The sequence below is a fragment of the Ornithodoros turicata genome, chromosome 2 (assembly GCF_037126465.1).
Source record: "Ornithodoros turicata isolate Travis chromosome 2, ASM3712646v1, whole genome shotgun sequence".
In the NCBI taxonomy this organism is placed as follows: Eukaryota; Metazoa; Arthropoda; class Arachnida; order Ixodida; family Argasidae; genus Ornithodoros; species Ornithodoros turicata.
In genome coordinates this window covers 5349419-5369336 of record NC_088202.1, presented here as the reverse complement: position 1 = coordinate 5369336, position 19918 = coordinate 5349419, and the positions used below count along the sequence as shown (strand labels likewise).

Below are 19918 nucleotides of genomic sequence, written 5' to 3'. Positions count from 1 at the left end.
CCGACCAGATGAGAAGCATGGAGAACAGCGATGCACGAGCAAATAGGTAGATATTATTCCCTCTCACTTCTCTAGAATACCACACAGCAAGTGCAATAAAATTGCTGTTGTGTACACAGTCGATGAAATGCAATTGACACCTGGCTTGGATTTCGACCCCACAGCAGGTGACTAGGCTTGAGGACGCTGGATATCCAAGGAATATAATCAGTATGTCGTAAATAGGTTGGTAAAGGAACCTTGTGATTCTCACGTGCGATGTGAACAGAGAGATTGGAGGGGGGTTGGAGTGATCCCGTATTTTCATCAGGCCTCCCATCGCCTAAAAAAGGTAGCATGTAGGCATGGTGTTGATGTGGTTTTCAAAAGGGGTTATTGGCTCAGGTCTTTGATGGCTAGGGTTAACCGGACAAAAACTGGGGGTTGTCATGTAAAACACGTAGATCCTTTTGTGACTTGCAGTGTTGGTGTTTTTATTCAATTCCCTTGTCTTGTGGGTGCCAGTATATTGGTCAAACTAAACGTTGTGTTAATGTACGTCTGATGGAACATAGAGCTTCGATAGGAAAGGGGTATGGTAAGCTGGCGGAACACTTACGCACCTGTTCCGAGCCGCTGTTCAAAAACACAAAAGTGTTGTTTAAAAGTCATCAGTTAGGTGTTCTTCTTTATAAGGAAGCTTTGTTGATAAAACAGGCTGGAGATAGTTGCATTAGCGTGCCTTCCGTGTTGGTAACGGATACAATTCAGCAATTCATTGATAACTAACTCGAATTCTGGTTCCGGGGAGGCGTTTACTTGGTGCTCTTGTTTGCGTGATAACTTTGTGATTACAGCATGATGGCCTTGGCTGCCACTAGGGGTCGGGTGTGTGCAGTTGGTATATTTAAGATGTGTCTCTGCCATTAAAGTTGTTTGTCAGTCAGTGCTTCGTCTGTTTTGTCTCTGTGTCCCCGGCACCGGGGTTTTATCGCCCTTAGGATGTACCACCAAACAGCCCGGTTTTTATCGCTTTTTAACCTACTGTCTATTCAGGCGGGCATTCACTGTGTTCGTTACATTCATTGTTGGGACTACACGTCTTATGTACTGTTTATCGCAAAGCTGCTGCAATTATCCAATGACCTGGAGTGTAAAGCAAGGCTTTACTCCTTCCATTTGAAGAAAGGTGGCCTACCGGATTGCCTTGTAAGTTGCATTGGGCCTTTTTTGCCATCCAATGCCCACCGGCGCAGATTATTACGTCTCTCCCGGGCCGAGTGTTACCATCAATGTAGGATACATAGAAGAGCTGCATTTGTTTTTGCAGAGCTCGTGTGGGGAAGAGCCTTTCACGAAGTACAAGACTTTAAGTATCTGCAAGCACTCAACTTGAAGGATTTAGAGGATAGGTGGTGCAACATGTTACGGAGTCGTCCTCGGTGGAAAAGTTCTTCGGTGAAGAAGTGTCAAGTGGTACAGGTGGGTGAAGTGTCCGTGTCACGGGACTCTATGGCTTTGTTGGAAAAGGGCCCCAAGTTTACTGTCCGTTCTAGTGTGTCCAAATGGGATTTGCTGGACATGGTGTATGAAGTCGGAAAATTGTTCGGGGTCGGGTGTGTGCAGTTGGTATATTTAAGATGTGTCTCTGCCATTAAAGTTGTTTGTCAGCCAGTGCTTCGTCTGTTTTGTCTCTCTGTGTCCCCTGCACCGGGGTTTTACCCCTTTGAGAATCTTCCATCTGATGAGGTAGGTCGCGTAACGTTCTGCAAGTTAATGAATAAATGTTGTGCTTGATATTATTATGCGGTTACATAATACTGTGTATTTGCTCTTATGTCTTATTCTCATTTACAGGTGTCAGTACGCCACATCAGGAAAGCTGCTGAAATTGACGCTGAACACGACCTTAAACTTGCACCCCACCTCAAGCTGGAATACCTGGACCCGAGCCACTATGAGAAAATGAATGTGTCATCTGCCGTGGCTGTTCTCAACCATGCTGTAGCTGCTGCCATCAGGGTTCTTGTACAGCTTGGGAAATTCGAAAAGGAAGCCGTGACCACTGCCTGATTTTTGGAGCAGGTGGACAAGTGGTTTTCTCTTATGCCATCACGGTCAGTTTCAACGGGCCTGAGCAACTTCAAGGAGAACAAACATCAGGACGTTGTGTGCTTTCTTGAGGTATTTGCAAGGTTAATGTTGGCTGTGAAGATAAGAAAGAGAACTCAAAATGAATGCTTCAAACCTGTCCGAGCAGGCATTATGGTTTCATCTATGTGTGCAGCGCAATTGCAGGATCTTCTGTTGAAAAGGTACAACTTCAAGTTTGTCATGCTTGGCCGGCTGTGCCAGGACGCACTGGAGAACCTCTTTTTTGTGTACGTGCAAAGAACCCTGTACTTCGGCTGCTCGAGTTCAAGATAACCTTACGACTGATAATGCTGTCGCAGTATTTCCGGCCAAGTCCGGCCAAAATGGCAGCTACCATTTCAGTGACCGCTCTGATCTGTTAGCGTTTGTTGAACTCAGAAAATGACTTGTACACAAGGAGAGCCACAGCAAATATGACAGTGTTGCAAATGTGGAACCCGAGTTGCTGGAGTGGGAGGAGACCGTGACACTGGACACCCTTGAAGCTCAGCCACTCTGCTACGTAGCAGGGTATGCTACCAGAAGTGTGGCCAGACGATACAGGCTCTGTGCAGCATGCAAAGCATTTTTGGAACATGACTTGGTGGACAAGGATGACGAATTGCTTCAATTCAAGTCATATTGTGGTGCCGGTGAGTAAAACCCACGTTGCCGGCCAGCCAAAAAAGTTGCCAACTTGTTGCAGCACACGGAAAAGGTGTTTCGACAGCACGAAGACAATATCTTGAATATATCTATGCCAGTTCTTGCTGAAATTGTACTGCCGTCTGCCGCTTCACATGAGTATCCGTCCTGTCACGGGATTGCTAGGAAAGTAGTGGACAAATTCCTGAGCCTGCGGATGCGTATTGCAGGAAAATAAACTGTGCACCACGTGCTGCGTCATCAAAATATGGCAGCAAGAGAGTAGCCATGAGAATACTTGCTGAGCGAATCAAGTAATACCACTACCACCACACAGGAAAGACAGCACCACTTTCGGTGATCTGGAAGATGGCTGAGAAGAAAAAGGCTCTTTTCAGGGCCACACCACTTGCCATACATAGAGGCCGTGCTCCGTGTTTCGAAAACCCTTATAGAATTCTTAAGCTGCACACTGCACTTAAGCTGCTGCTGGGACACAACTGGGGCACAGCTGCTGCTACACAACTAGCTGTACAGACAGCTAGTTGTGTTTTCGTCTGCCGCTTTGTCAGTTGATGCACATACCAAAATCGTCACAATCAACGGCGGTGTCAGACTACAACCGTCTACTCAAACTGGAAGTTATCTTCAAATTAAATCAGTTTGAAACGCACATCGCAATGTAGATCCTCTCCACACATATCAGAACCACAATGGCAGTGTCGAAGACTATACTCGAACTGGATGTTCAGTTTCAAACGCAGAACGCAATGTAGATCCTATCAGAACACACATCACAACCAACGGGGGTGTCAGACTACAATCGTCCACTCAAACTGGAACTGATCTTGAAATAAAATCAGTTTCGAACGCAGAACGCAGTGTAGATCCTCACGACACTGATCACAACCACAACGGCAGTGTCAAGGACTACAATCGCCCACTCAAACTGGAACTTATCTTCGAATTAAATCAGTTTCAAAGACACAACGCACTGCAGATCGCATCAGCACACATGAAACTTTGAGCACCCGCAGAGATCGACGCGAGCGAGCAAATCACACCAACAGCTCCCCCGAAGAGAGTGGGAACTGTACGGAGACCGTATCATAACGTCATAACCGAGAGAAACCGAAACCCGAACCACTTTGCTGCCAGGATAGCTACGCCACAAAATGACCGCAGTGTTGGCCGCGTAGCTCAGTGTGGATACTGTAAGCGTAGCTTATATAGTGACTGTATCGTTTCAGTTATCCGTTGCTGATACCAGCTTCTAATTTAGTTTCCGTTACGTTTCCGTTACTCTTTCCGGTAATGGAACGGCTGTTACAGAGCTGCAGGAGGACAGCTCGTCTGGCTCTGTCAGAACCCTGTTATGCACAAGTGCAGCTTCGGTGTCACGCGTACACACTACACAAGAAATTGTACGTCGCTGGGATGCACACATCTTGCAAGATTTTTAAAGCGGTGTAGGAACATGTCTTCAGTCAGTCTTCAGTCACTCTAAGTCCAGCAACCCAAGATGGATGGGCGTAACCCTCCAATGTTGCATTCATAGGCGGACGCTCTCAGTCGATACTGTAGCCACAGCGAAATGAAGAAAGTAAAAATAAAAGAATCATGTGCTGTCATCCTCGTGCTGTTGTGGAGTACAGTGCCTGGAGTCTATGTTGTGTAAGTCTCATGTCTTGATGTCATGTAGGCAGGTAATGTCATGAGTAGGTAAGCGAGTGATGCACCCTCGATATCCTATATCGCGCTTTGTTTCCATGCTGTCAGGTAGTATTTAGAGCATTACAGGGAATGGAGTCAACAAAATACAAAAAGAAAATGAAAAATCACTGAAATGTCATCGCACAACAGTAATAGCCATTACCCGAATTCAATACCGGACGATAATTTTCGTTTCCGTTTCTGTTTCCGGTAATGGAGGGCATTGATATGCGTGTGCGTTTCCGTTACCATCTCCAATTTCGGTAATATACCGTTTCTGTTTTCGTTACCATTACCGTTACCCTTCCCTGAACATAATCATTACTGCATATTCAAAAAGTGCATAGGCAATGAGAATTTCTATGTGGCTTTATTGGCAAATCCTTGCTGCGGTACATTGGGCCAATAGGAAACTAGGCTGACCTCGAATGGGTGCGACCGAGCGCTGTTCCACTTCGTTCGCATTGACATTTACAGTGATTTCTTATTGAAACCCACTAAATTCCCTTTGCTTTCGATATGATGTTTGTCCAAAATTGTCGATTGGAAATTGGAAATTATTGTCACAATCAGAATTGTGAATGCGATATCCACTTAAACCGAATGAGATTTCTAGGCTATTTTGAATTGGACTATTTCCAGTAGGGGTGATCTCTGCAAGCTGTCCCACTTTGTGGCTCGATTTCTTTGTACGCATTATAAATGTAAACGATTGGGTGGAGTAATGTTTTGTTTTGCCCTGGTTCTACTTGCGTTCTTCAAAGCAGCTACGCACTTTCAAGTTATTCTGATTTACTCTGCATTTCGTGGTCTACAGACGCGAAGGATTCTTGTTTGCCTAAGAATGTGTTTGTTTCAAGCAAGAATTTGTACGATGTATTCAGTGTTGAGCACGTCGTAAATGTGAACGGTTAGCATTAACAAAAAACCATGTCTACAGAAACTCAACTGCAGCTCTCACGAGATTTTCATAAGCACATAATAGGAATTTAAAGTTCAGTACAGAAGACAAGGGTATTCAGAACATTACATTTAGTTCTGGTTCTTTAACACATTCATGGTTCAACCAAGTTTACAGTGCTATGTAATGCACCCATAATCAACCCTGAGACTGAGGGACGCAAACAAACGACATAACACCAGCTCGCCTGCTTCATTGCCATCTTACTATGATGTTATATAGGCTGGAAGTCACCAATTAAGGTACCTGGGAAAAAAGGTAAAAGCGCTAGTACTCACACAAAACGCTTGTAAATACAAGAAAAACAAAGACATGAAATTTGCAACTTATGAACCAGAGTGCACCTTCTACGTCAGAATATTCAGATTTTTGCGATAGACCTTTGTAGGATATTCTGTGCTGCAAATATTTCCGTTTGGAAGCTAGAAAACGCTGAGATATGGATATTGCTTGAGATGTACACAGGCCGGAAAATCCCTCACCACTCGACAATACGAAGAGACTACCTGCATTGTTGCTGTCAGGCTGCCCTACAAACCGTCTTTGAGAATCTGAAGTTACGGAAAGTGTGGATATCCATTGACGAAACAACAGACGCCTCAGGACGCCGCCTAGCCACTGTTGTCGTCGGACCATTAGGGCTGGCACATGTGAAAAGAGTTACCTACTGACAGTCGATGAGCTTAGGTCAATCATTCGACAGTGGCACAGCTCTTCGTAGACTGTGTTCAGATGTTCAACGAGTATGTGGAAGCAAATGACGTGCTGCTTTTTGTTACGGACACAGCTTCGTACATGGTGAAGGCTTGTGCCGCCCTTCGTGTCATATACCCAAAAATCGTTCCTCGTCATCCGCGCAGCTCACGTACTACACAGAGTAACAGAAGAAGTTCATGGCTGTTTCCAAAGTGTTGATGGCCTCATATCGAACACGATGAAAGTGTTTGTAAAGTGTCCCATTCGTGTGCAGCTCTTTAAGGATTTGGCACCAGATATGGCTTTGCCTCCTCAGCCTTTGCTGACCAGATGGGGCACGTGGATCGAAGCAACAAAATATTCTGCCGCAAATTTTGAATTCGTGCATTAAGTGGCCACCAAGCTAAAAAAAGAACATGCCGCAAGTTCGGCGCAGCGACTCTTGGAGACATGACGTTGAAAATAGCTGAGCAGCTATTGGAGCTAATTTCTCGCTCTATTCCACCTTCCATCACAAAGTTGGAGCCTGCAAACTTGACTCTTGTGGAGGCTTTGGACATCTTTCGGGACGTGCGGGATTCCTGACAAAGAGCTCGAGGTTCATGTGCATCTGTTGCTAAAGCAAAGCTTGTAGTAATGCTTGAAAAAATAAGGGGCTGAAGCTTGGCAGTCATTGGACGTCATTCTTGAAGGCAAAGAACAAGACATCGAAGCTCTGTCAGCATATAGCACAGATGAACTAGCTCGTTTCAAGTTCGCACGGACAACGTCTTGCAATGTAGAACGTACATTTTCTCGAGTATTGTGTCTTGTTCGACAACAGGATGTCTTTCAAATTTGAAAAATTAAAAATGGCTTTGTTTACGTACTGTAAGTCGTATAGTTAAGACTTGGCTTCAATAAGAAACGTACGTTTGGCATCCTATGATCCGTTTCTGTTCATTATTTTGCTGCACGAATGGGCTAATGGTAGGCTTTTGTGCATTACTCTTGGGGTCACGTTTCATGAAGCGAAAATTTCGCTATGCATATTTTGAGCATAGTTGACCGTTGTATTTTACATATTTACATGCATATTTTCGACGATTTTCTAGCATAAAGTCTCGGGCCCTAATAATAACTAAAACACAAATGAGCTAATAACTGAGACGGCTAAGTGCCGTGATTTATAACACAAAAACCTGGCATTGGACGCTGTGCATGTGGAGCAAGGGGTAAAGGGAAGTAACAAACAAACGCAACCATTGGTGGTCAGCCACACCAAGCAAGTGCTAATCATGCAGTGTTTTATGAAAGTCGATATATTCATCAACGGCAGACACATCCCAGGCAGCCCACTAATGTGGGTCCCAGGCTGGACAAATATTGGCTACCGCGGATCCCCAATGTTGGCCCAACTTTGCAACTGCAATCCTGCCCAAGCAAGGCCTAATGTTGGCATCCGATATTCAGTTCCAGTACTGCAAATGTATATATTGATATCACATATTGGCCAGGCAGAAGCCCAATATTTGCCTCACATTGGCCCCATATTAGGCAAATGCTCATTAAACGTAGACCAAATCAAGGTGCAATATTGGCACGCCCACATTCAAGTGTCGGTTTGTCAGTGGAGTTATCAAATTCCCAATCTTTTTGGTCTTCTATAATGTTTCCTGCGTTACCGGCAGGCCTATGAACAATGAACGAAAGATTTCGGGCTCAAGAAAAAAAAAGGAAAGAAAAGAAAAACAAAAACGAAGAGGAGCCTGATACAGCATGCCAGAACTCTTGGCCCAAGACGCCCAGGGGCCCACACTGGGCTTTAAACTACTCACCAGGGTAAACTGGTTTTTGTTTGACAGCACATTTGAGCAGATCCAGAAATAAAAACAGGCCCAGGGCAATGGACGGTATGACGAGGGAGCAAAGCGCGCTCGTAACGGTGTGATGATTGTGTTTTTAACCTTTGCAAAACGTAAATCGTGACAAATTGTTGGCACGAATATTTCTGGTATTCATTCGTAACCGCTATTCACGTTCTTATTCGATGTGTCACGTGTATTGTGACAAACTATTACGTATCGAGATACCCAGAAATTTTTCCATATCATGGTAGGACCGCAGTGGCAATAAGGGGTCTGAATGAGGGAACGCCAATATTTAACACGTCTAGGGCAGGGTTCCATTTGTCAAATTCGTCCAATGTTGCTAACGTTTGATCGGTTTGGAACCGGTATTGGCCTCCTCCTGCGCAACAAGGTGAACTAATGTGGGTTGCATGCTGGACAAATATTGGACAGATTGGATGCCAGTGCTGGTCCAATTGGTACAGTATCGGAACTAGAGTAGTCATATCTGAGCCGGAAACAGAGCCATGAAATAATTGGGTCAATAGTGGCATTCCATCTATCCAATAAGTATATACCCACTCTGGGACCCACATCGTCCGTCTTTCATGGAATATTGGCTTGTTTGGCCGGCGTCTATATGTAGACCATATTGCCCGTTTTCATCCAGTACTCTTTTCTCGACAGCTACATGTACACCATATATTGCTCATGTTCATCTCATATTGTTTGGTCCTCGGGTATATGTAGACCACGTTGCCCTCTTCAGTCAACATCGCCTCTTTGCTGGCTATATGGCGACCCTATTTCCAATGATCAGTCAATATTGACCGGTTGTTTTCAATCTTAGACCAATATTCCCATGCTGCAACAATTACTGGAAGAACGATGGTGAACATGGTCCTTTATGGGACCGGTAGTTCCAGTGTACCGACAATAATGGACCAAGTTGCTGCGTGGGATGCACCATAGAAATGTTTTCGTACTACCACAAGCTGTGCATCTTCCTATACCGGGTGTTTCAGTTAAATCCCCGGGCTAAATAATTCGCGAACCGGTGCAGCAATCGAATAACTTCCTTTTTTACAAGTATCTGTCCAATACCGCCTACAAGATGCGCAACGCGTGAATGAGCGGGAGGCGCTCATTATTTAAATAAAAATTCAAATGAGAGTCGTGAAAAAAGCTAACTTCTGAAGCAGGGTGCCGTCGGCATTAAAATGGCTACTACCCCTTTTGGGACCTTCAGTAGACACGTTTTAGAGAAAAATCTGCCACCGAAGCGGGTCATTTGTTGCTGTAATTAATTGGTTTCGGTTTACGTATTTTTGTCGCGGCTGGTCGCGACGAAGCGCAAAAGGACGTAATTCATTTGTGTAATTCATTGGTGTAACTCATTGGTGTGAGGACGTAATTCATTGGTGGACATGGGAGTGAAAGAGCGTCCTTTTGCGCTTCACCGCGACCAGCCGCGGCAAAAATATGTAAACAGAAACCGAAACCAATTAATTACTGCAACAGATGACACGCTTCGGTGGCAGATTTTTCTCTAAAAGGTGCCTACTGAAGGTCCCAGAAGGGGTAGTACCCATTTTAATGCCGACGGCGCCCTGCCTTAGTTAGCTTTTTTCACGAAACTCATTTGAATTTTTATTTAAATAATGAGCGCCACCCGCTCATTCACGCGGTGCGCATCTTGTAGGCGGTATTGGACAGATACTTGTAAAAAAGAAAGTTATTCGATTGGTGCCCCGGTTCGCGAATTATTTAGCCCGGGGATTTAACTGAAACACCCGGTATATACATATTATATGCTAGCAGACGCGTATTATTTTTCTCTCATCAGAAGTACATGCAAGCGCAAGATGTATACTGTTTTATGCTGCCACACAGCTCATCCAACAAGTGTATTTGCACCAATGATATCAGCAAATAAGGGCTGAAGTCCATCAGCTATATGCAATGTGAAGTCGCTGCACAGGCTTTACAGGATGCCCAGAGCAAGTTGAATGTAGCAGTACAGCAGTGATATGGTATGGTTGGTAGGATTATTTTTGGTAACGCAAAAACAAAATATAAAAGGGCTGTACTATAGGAACAAAATCTCCTGACGACACGGAGCATCAAACGTAGGCAGCTTTATTTTAGAGGTGAGCTGCAGAGAATTTCCTGGAGTTCTTGCATGTTACCCCGGTGAAACACTTTCGAAAACTGCCATGCTTGTGCCACTCTGGTGTAGCGCTCAAAGACTGGACGGAGATACTACATGCAGAAACGTGGTTTTATTTTATCTGTACTTGCCGATGACGGCAGCAGGAATAAACATAGCGCGAGGGCCGAGCTCGCGCCATCACAAGGTCCCGCGCTGAATTGCACGTGCGTTGCCAGAAACGTTCCTATGCAGGTGGCTACACTGGTTTGGGAGAAGAAAACGGATAACAAAGTACGCAGCTGCAGTTCTGGTGAATGCAACTGGATGCAGTGCACGTGAGTGATTACAAGATAAGGAGCAAACGGTTGCACCTCTGCTTTGCAGAGGTGCAACCACCAACGGATGAGGTGCAACCGACCTAGCAACCTAGCTTATTCAGGAGTTAACAGGAAGTTGTCCTCCTGAACATCATATTCGTGCGCGTGATCAGGTGAACTGGAAAGCGAAAAGAAAACAAAGACAAACACTTGTGAAGGGAGCCTGAATGGTATAGGGAAGATAATGCTGCAAAGAGGAATCAGAGCGGCTGCACAACATTTATCTGTTCTGAATAGTGGGTTACAGTGATGATGCTCTCTCACTTCAGTGGCTTGAGGCTCTGTTGAGAAAGTTACCTACACGAAAGCACATGAGTGAAGAAAAGTAACGTATACATAATATTCAAGCTATAATATACATATTAGGTATTGCCCGTCAAAAATATGCTGTAAACGTATGGTTTCCAAGATACTGCTAAGTATCTGCTAACACACTTCTAAGTCTATTTTTATCAACAGTGAACCTGAGTTTCGTGGCTAGATTCGATAACTTGTATTTTGTCTTCTTTTTTCTCCCGCTCTCCCTTTTTATGTGCTGCAAGGTTCCAAGTAGTGCAGATGAGAATTAACCCATCTACAAAATGGTGATATCTGCGATGAGCATTTGGGCACACGCACTGAGAGATTAGTTTGCTAGCCTGAATAACGAAAAGTTCGTACACTTTTGTGCCATTTAGGTGGAGGTTGTTTCGCCACTACGGACAGGTGCTGTGATGGCACTGCGCCTTGTTTTAGACGACACTGAGTTCGATATTTAGCACTTTGAAGAAATTCAGCGTCCCCTTCGTAGTCGCTAGCATGGAAATGTTCGCCACAGACAAAGCAGTCGATAGCCCCGCACAGTCTTTCCATTCCGGCCGTCCGTTGCTTCGTACCATCAAAAGCTGTATGTCTGCTCAGTGGGAAGCATATGACATTCGATGCCCCGCGAATGCTGATCTCAATTAGGGACACCACTAATCCAACATCGTCTCGGCATGTCGCCGAAAAACGCACAAGCGCAGGTACAGTTGCTCACGAATATAACGACGATCCAAGCCGTGAAATTGCTGCACAAAGTGAACGAATTGGTTGAGCTGCTCGATTCAGGGTCGTTGAAAGCTTAGTGAGCCTGAGCATCTTCATGATCCGTTTACAAGCCGACAGGAACTGGCGAGAAACACGACACCTCGGCCAGACAGTAGGGCGCCAACGAGCAGCAGCTGATACTGTACCCAAGATCAGGCTGGTAAGGCATGGAGAAAGAATACTATCATCCATTCTACCAAAGTAATGTTGAAAAATTGGACGCTCAACCACAGACAGACACCACAGCGAAACGCATGTGATGGCTTCGCTTTGCTTTGTATTACGAGACGACGCGACCGGGCATGGAAGCTGACGTCAGGGAGATTTCAGCTCCCGGTGGACGCGGATGCAGGACCCTACGGCGAGAAAACGTCACGATGACGTGTCTCGCACATGGCCACAGGGGTGGCATCTGATGTATAGCTCCGTAGACGAAAGCGTGCGGGGCGAACGCAATGCATTCTTGACAGGTCGTGGCCACACGTCACAGGGGACGTCACCACGCCCGTGATGGGCGGCCAAACCTTTTGTATACAACGCGTTTGCTCTTTCTCTGCGCAGTTTGGGCCTTTTTTGATCCCAGTAAATATTTATATCCGATAATATCGCAGTAAAACGCACAGTTTTGTACATCAGGACTCGTACTGTTGACCACTTCCAAAGATGTAATGACGACCTCGCGTTTATACACTCTTAGCCGACTTTATTTACTTGAGATGAGACACCATGTCGCAGAAGAAGCACCGCATAGTTTACGCTGGAAATATACGTTCATATCTTGACTTCTTGACTTTATGCGAACGGGAATATGTCTGCAAGCGCTAAAGCGACATGTAAAGAAAGTGGCATGACCTCAAAATCAAGTTGCCTATGACGTGTGATCACGACAAGATGGCGGTTTTGCGAAAAGGACCCACTTGAGGGTAGTTACAACCATGGCGGGTTTGTGTCACCCCTGTGTACCTGGCCGTGGTTCCGTCAAGCTGCTCGGCGTTTCTCTGCTCTGCAGCTCGTCACGGCGCGCCACCAGCTGTACTCCCTTCGCCGCTCCGTTTAAATTCGCTTCTGAGGAAACCGCTCGCATAACGAAGGTAAAATATCGGTGCTAGACTCAGAAAAATGTTTTCTTTCTGATGAAGACAAGAAAAAAGCATCGTTTCATAGATCCTTTAAGTCAACCTCATGGATTCCGTTAATGAGTGAGCTGTCCATGTATACCACGGATTTTGGATTCCTCGAGGCATCAGCGACTCACCTGCAACAAGGAGGCCTACTGCAACGGCTCCTACCATTATTCCGGCTGCAAATCCCAAGGCGAGATTCTTTTTCCTGTTGCTGCTACATAGATAAAATAATGCGCCCTTCAATACCACTGAAGAAGGCTGTTAAGAATTTATGTATGCATCCCAGTATGTTGTTCAATGACGCGCCGAGCGTCCTACCTTACCTGTTATCTTGTGTGTGCGGACATCAGGTTGTGTACACGTTATATGTGCTTACGGTGTTCAGGGAAACAACGGCGGGCCTTAAAGAGTTCCTGGACTTCCCAGTGTTCTGAGTTACCTTACGCAAGCAGGAATGAATGAATCCGCGAGGTTTCCTTTCCAGCGAAAGTAATGGCAGATATTTCAACTCTGGCGTCACGACTGTTCTCTATGCCAGGTATGAACCCACATGAAGCACGAGGACCAGCATGACGTAAAGTTATCAGGTACACAATAAAGAAATCTCACACACGCGGATAGTTGATGCCACTTCCACCTGAGAGGTGATCCTGTAACGCGATCACAGTTGTACATGCTATCGAAAAAGTAAGCGAATACCGTTAGTGTTACTCTTGCGGTGAGAGTAATGCTTTCCCACGAGAAATGACTAGACGAAAATGCTATCGAGTCAGGCTAGAAACATAACGCGGTACTTTTACCGTTACTTTCGATTTTTGCAAACACGTTGGGTCACAGTGTTCCAAACATAGTTGCCCCAGTGACCGCGTCCCATGACACACTCGGAAGGACCACCTCGAAGGAGTATGTATGTTTTATATCAAATATACGCATATTTGCCTTTCTAGAATGCGAGAAATATCAATAATGCATATTTATACAGGGTGTCCCAGAAAACGTGTCATTGAATTATAATAAAAAAAACTACACCACCTAGACTGATGCGGTCAATGGCATTTGTTCTTACTGGGTTTTTGCCACCTCCTCATATGAATGTCGTGTAACGTAAGTATAATTATGTAATTTTTCGCGAGCTTAAGTCGGAAATTTGCTTAGTAAAAGTAATGTCTAATTTAGTCAAATTAATGATAATTAACAGGGATACTCAGGAGCTATCCCATCGGAAAAAATAGCCGAAAATCATGCTCTACGGAGGTCGCACAGAATAGCGCACGATGAATTTTTCAGCGCAATCTTTGTCAGTCCGACGAAAGGAGGTTGGAAACCCAGCCCTCCGCGACATCGCAGAAAGAGATAAAACAGGAACGGCTTATCACGTCCGACTTTCGCTGGGATAATGCTTTCCCTCTCCCAATTTTAGGAACTGTTACTTTTTCTACTATCACTGTGTGGGCTGGCTTCGGAACCTCCTTTCGTCGCACTGAGAGCGATTGCGCTCAAAAAGTCATCGCGCGCTATGGTCCGGTGCTCCGAAAAGCATGATATTCGGCTATTTTTTCCGATGGGATAGCTCGTGAATATCACTGTGAATTATCATGAATTTGAGTGAATTCGGCACGCTCTTCATATTGGTGGGGTAAAAAAGTGACCTTTACTTGGCAAATTTCCGAGTTCAGTTCGCAAATATTTACACAATTAAACTTGGAGTACATGACATTCACATTAGGTGGTGGCAAAAACCTAATAAGAACAAATGGTGTTGACCGCATGATTCTAGGTGGCGTAGTTTTTTTTATTATAATTCAATGACACGTTTTCTGGGACACCCTGTATATGTTTAGATGATATTTACATATATACACATATACAGATCATACACATGTACATACATGTACATGTGCAGGTGTAATATGTACAGATGTACACATTTGAGATAGATGTAATTTACATATGTATAGAGTAGCAAGTGGTCAGAAGCCAGCGAAGTAACAGCTTCGTTACAGTAGTCTCTCGAAAAAACCCGGCAGTTCTCGCGCATTCCTGTTAAGTTGACGCGTGCAGTTACACTAAAGGCACTTTCGACGGCCACATTCCACGGATCTTCTGTGTTCTCGATCCCGAAAGCACTGTGAATTACCGGAAATTCGCGTTGTCAGGTCAAGCAAAACCAACTGACGTACAATAGACGATATGCAAAACAAGCGCCCTCTTGTAACGCGCACGAAAACCTCCGGAATTCCGCCATGTCTGAGGCTCCCTCCCCGACCTGAGTCATACACACGACTCAGGTGTAGCTGTTGTATCGCGCGCCTTGTCTCACACATGTGCTGTTTCACTACGTTATTCCCATGGTAAGACAAGGGGCTAAAAAGGGAATGCAAGCAAGGTAAGAATGCTTCTGGATTCCTTGTCGCATTGGAGCGCGGCTATTTAGATTTTGGGATACAGAATTGCGTTAACCTAGTGCAAAGATGCTCTTTAATGCCATCCTATGACATATTTAGACAGTTCAGTACAGTCCATTTAAGAACTATTCAGTGCACTGTATACGGCATAAACATTTGGTACACAATAAAAGCTTAGTACGATTGCGGCAAGTATCGATGGTCAATTATCCATAAACAATCTATGTTTCTGGACATTATCGATGACTTAAAGGTAGTTTTGCATCACTAGCGATTAGCGATTATGGGTTTTATGGCACAAAGGCCAAAGAGGGCGATAACTATGGTGACTGTGTGAGAGATGAGGACGAGAGAGAGAGAGAGGAGGAGGACGATGACAAGTGAGTGTGGCAGTTAAAAGCTCTCTACAAGTATGAGCGATGAGATGATCCAGGATGAGAGATTTACATGATGGGTTAGGTGACAAAGGTTGAAAGCGGAGTAATGCTGAACATGTACATCTGACTAAGTAATCTACACATGGTCAAAAACTGGACAACATTATCAAACTGCACAAGGGGAGTCTCATCCAGTAGAAGGGCTGGGTGAAGTGGGACATGGTATCTGTAGAATGCGGTGAAATACTGTTGGCGTTGGTGTTCAAGTTGAGGGCAGGATGCCAGCACGTGCAAGACAGTCAAGCCGTCACCGCAGTGCACGCAAACTGGCGCATCCTGACCTCTGAGTAGGTGGTGATGCGTGAGCCACGTGTGGCCAGTCCTCAATCACAGCTACGCGTTCGTTTGATAGTTTTCTCTGAGGCTCCTTCTTCTTGAATGTCCCGTCTTCCATTTTGCATGTTTGGGACAAAATAGGTCTCTTTGAAGTGCCATGAACACACCTTTGGTGTGTCAGCATTGAACTTATCTTTTCTTTTGATGGCTAGCAGTCATTTCTGTCCCAAGGAAGCTGCTGAAGGTGACTGTATGGCGCGCATGAGGTGTCCTGGCACTGAACGATTGAAACAGTCCGAGTGCACCGTCTGAGGGGCACATCTGAGGATGACTATCTGTCTGGTAAACAGTCACATGAAATGCAGTGCAAGCAAATGTGACAATTCTGTGGGAGATGCTCAAATAACGAAAACTCAGATCTACGGAGCTGAGAAAGACCACATACCAGAGCGTAACGGTGAGGATCACAGGGGGTTTCATAGCAACAACTGCAATCCTACTAGCCTTCTATTGCACTAGCAAGTTCTCAAATCAGCTGTGCTAAACTGTATAAATTTCTCCTGCGATGGGATAACAAAGCATTGTTGCACTAGGTTAACGTAGTTTTCTAGCCCAACATAGGTCACCGCGCTCAATGCTTTCAGTGCAATAAGGAATAGAGACATTTGAGGCTCTCTTACCTCAGCGACGAAACATCCCACTACATCATCATTACTTATTTGCTGTTCTTGTTGTTGTTATCTCGTTTCATTCCCCTTTGAAACCTGCGTCTCATCACGCAAGTAGGATAGTGAAATTGCATATGTGAGAAGCATGGCACGCGAGAGAACTGTTGTATGACAGTCGTCTGCATTGCCCAGGCCGGGTAGGACGCCTCAGACATGGCGGAATGCGGGTGGGTTCCCGTGAGTACTATGAACTGGAGCTAGGTTTTGCATACGGTCTATATGAAACCTACTCCATGACCTAATTCTTCATGACCTAATGTATTCTTTCAGTGGGATGTGGCAGGAAAAGTTTAAAGTGATTAGCCCCGCACACCTAAAAGGCGCCTGGGGAATGCTGTAACAATGACGTGTACCTATTGTAGCGGAATAACAGAAGAGGCAGTAAAGACAGTAATAAAGCCTGTGGTGGAACCATAATTTTGCTTGGGATTACCTGCGCGCAAGGAATTGATTGCTAGCAACGCGAATACTTCTAACACGCTACATACAGAGCTTTATTTAGGTGAATCTAGGCGTCACTAGGGTACACGTCATCCGGTGTGGGAGCTATTTGCGTCACCATCGCCCCTTCCCAACAGTTGCTCTTTTTTCACACTATGCAATACAGCGATACACGATAAAAACCGTGTTATACCAGACGCAGAAATATTGTCACGTACACGCCGAGGGCTCGTTGTCACTGCGCCACATTGAAGGAGGAGCGGTCTCGCCCTTCTGTAATGCCACCCGGTGCGGCCCGCACACCCTGCACGACCCTATATTGACGCCGCCCGGCGAGAATACAAAAATGAAGACAACTTACTTTTCAACTGTCGAAGAAACGCATGGGTGCTAATCACAAATGCAAACGAAACAGCAAGTGTAAACGATTACCTTCCAATTCCTCTTTCATATCTTCGTCTTTGACCATCTTGCCTGTCCAAGAGAATACTGTTCGGGAGTAACCTGTAGACAAACATATCCTTGTCAGAACTTTCCGTTCATTGGCGAGCGATGTTTCAAGTGTTCTGAGTGAACAAGATATATAGGGAAATGCATTCTATTTCCTCTGCCTGATGCATGACGATGGCTTTAAAACGAAAGATTTTTTCAACTTCAAGAAGCACAGAAAGTCATCACAAAATTGTCAGTTCCAAACGCGTTGTAAAAGTAGGTAACTTAACTTCATGATTAACACACAAATTTTCTCTGTACGCGATATTTTTCACAGAAAAAGAAAAAAACGAACATCGCGTTCCCGCTCGCCTCGTTCCGCAGGGTCAAACGAGGAGGAGGTGGGAAAAACGTAATCGGTGATGTTCATTGCGGTTGAAAGGGGTGACCGCGCAGCTGTCGAGGTCAGCGCTGACCTTCCTTTTCTTTTCTTTTTTTGTTGCCTTCTCTCTGTGAAGTGGTGAGTGATGGAGGACTTGGAAGTGCCTGCTGAACATCGACGCGTGTTGACACTTTCAGAATAAGAAAGTGGAACTCTGTTGAGATGCGTATTGATGAGCTGTACGCCTTGCGGTGATATGCCTTACATACCGGCGGGTGGGAACTTAACCAGCGTTGTCGGTCACCGCGTGGTAACAAAACAAAGGGCGTCAAGACAGCTCGGATGAAAAGAAACAACTGGTGTGTTTGTGTCGTGCATGTTGTAGCCTGCCTCGGCTTATTCTCGTCATTTAGTTCGATGATTGGTAAGTTGACCATAAATTGTGGTGATTAATGACATTGCTTGGCTCTGACAACGTGTTCACAAGAACACACCTCCCTCTCGAAGGAGACATTAACTGAATGGCTAACAAAGGTGCTAATCGAAGGCATGGGTGCAATGACGTGAGCGGCTGGTCAGCTCGTTCCGGGCATTGCTACCGTTGCGCACGCCTTGCGATTTTTAAAATCAAATCGAGCGATTCTCTGCATTTCGCATGGTGCGTTTTAATAAGCAGACTTTTAAAAAATGGTAGTGAATAAAGTGCTTTCTGAGCTCCTTTAAAGGCTTGAAAGACATTGTGTGGAAACGTTTCATGTGTTGCTGATTAGGAACGATCATGGGCAAATGGACGCCACTCGAAATACGCAGTTATCAGTATTACTGAGCTGTGCAGTATTGCTGCACAGATTACAAAATAGAGAACTAACTGGTAGGTTTACGCAACAGTATAGCGTTCGTGTTCGAAGGTCAGGTCCTGCATAAAACGAATATGCTCCGGATGAAGCATTGTAGGCAAGGACTTCGATACATATATAGAACACGAAGAACAATGTCTAAAAGGTCAAAGCTTTGAATGAATGGGTAATGTGATCGTCGTTATCATACGTTACTAACTTTAGTATCTAACCTTGACATTGTTCCTACTGCAGACTACTTCTTTCCGTCTGCGTTAGCCGACTGCATACCGTAGCATTGATGTCATCTTTCAGCAATGCCAATATCCACATGCATGCATATATCGACATCCATCCTCCGAAATACCCTTTGGCTCGGAATTGTTACGAAAGTCAATGCAGCCGTTATTTCATTATCGACTTGAAATTATCCACAATCAACGCTAAAAATTGTAAGGAACGAGTTTATGCCCCCGAGCTGCGTTATGAGATCGCGAATGTGTAAATAAATAAGCACGCTGTGGTGAGCACCTATCCAGTAAGATCAAAATATTTATAAGGAAGGAAGGACATGAGGGAACTTTACCATAACTCGACGACCGTGTAAAGAACAACGAGTCGAAAATAAATAGAAAAAGTTATTGATATTTCAGTTAGGCGTCTTCTTGCCATATGGAGTGTAACGCGGAGATATGCACGCTACACACATCTTTGCATGTAAAATTGATGCTCATGTTCGTTGCGATATTATGGCAAAGACACCGTGATCGCCTGCATAAAGTCAATATATCAAGTGGATCTAGTCTAGCAGAAATTAGTGATGAATTATGCAACTTACAAGAGCCGTCGGCTGCTCAAAGGTTTCCTCAAGAAAGCGTCGCGTGACCCGTCTACACTTCGTCCACCTCTATTCATGTAACAGGTGACAACAACACTTTACTTTGATGACAATGAATGGGGGGTTTCCTCACGACAGGCGAAGCTCTGTTTCACAATTACCGCTAAACAACAGACTCAGGCCTGTTTTGGGGATGTCCGGAGTGGTCATTGAGGAGAGCTGCGGAAGTGACGCGCCATCTCGACTAACCGCTGCCTGTTGGATGCTGCCGCAGGCACAGTAGTCTGCTCGAGCCGACGTTGAGGTGCAGTGAAAGTTATCGACGACAAATATGGCGTAGGCACGAGGGCTTGAACAGAACTGATAATTTTAATTGAATAAGGAGGGCACAGCATTGTGGAAGGAATGAAAAAGGCGACTCAGTTATAACACACATAGGTTTTCGCGATGGTTGCTTCCGAAAACC

General features: G+C 45.0%; 1 protein-coding gene and 1 long non-coding RNA gene across 3 annotated transcripts in view; one reads left to right on the top strand and one right to left on the bottom strand.

Annotated features, from left to right (window-relative positions):
* Positions 1–19544, bottom strand: part of LOC135383030 (integumentary mucin C.1-like) — a 73527-nt gene extending 53983 nt beyond the window's left edge. Inside the window, exons 1-2 of one of the 2 annotated variants that reach the window (XM_064612663.1) lie at positions 19453–19544; positions 17397–17468 (exon numbers count right to left, since the gene is read on the bottom strand). In XM_064612663.1, coding sequence (XP_064468733.1) covers positions 17397–17433 — 37 coding nt within the window. In that variant the 5' untranslated portion in view covers positions 17434–17468; positions 19453–19544. Of the gene's footprint in view, positions 1–12808; positions 12886–17396; positions 17469–19452 lie in introns of those variants that run through there. The other variant, XM_064612662.1, reaches the window with a different exon arrangement.
* On the top strand, positions 1110–1577 carry LOC135383027 (uncharacterized). Its single transcript, XR_010419621.1, has 3 exons — positions 1110–1188; positions 1310–1461; positions 1536–1577. It is a non-coding gene; the product is annotated as an uncharacterized LOC135383027 (long non-coding RNA).
* Positions 19545–19918: the final 374 nt, after the last annotated feature.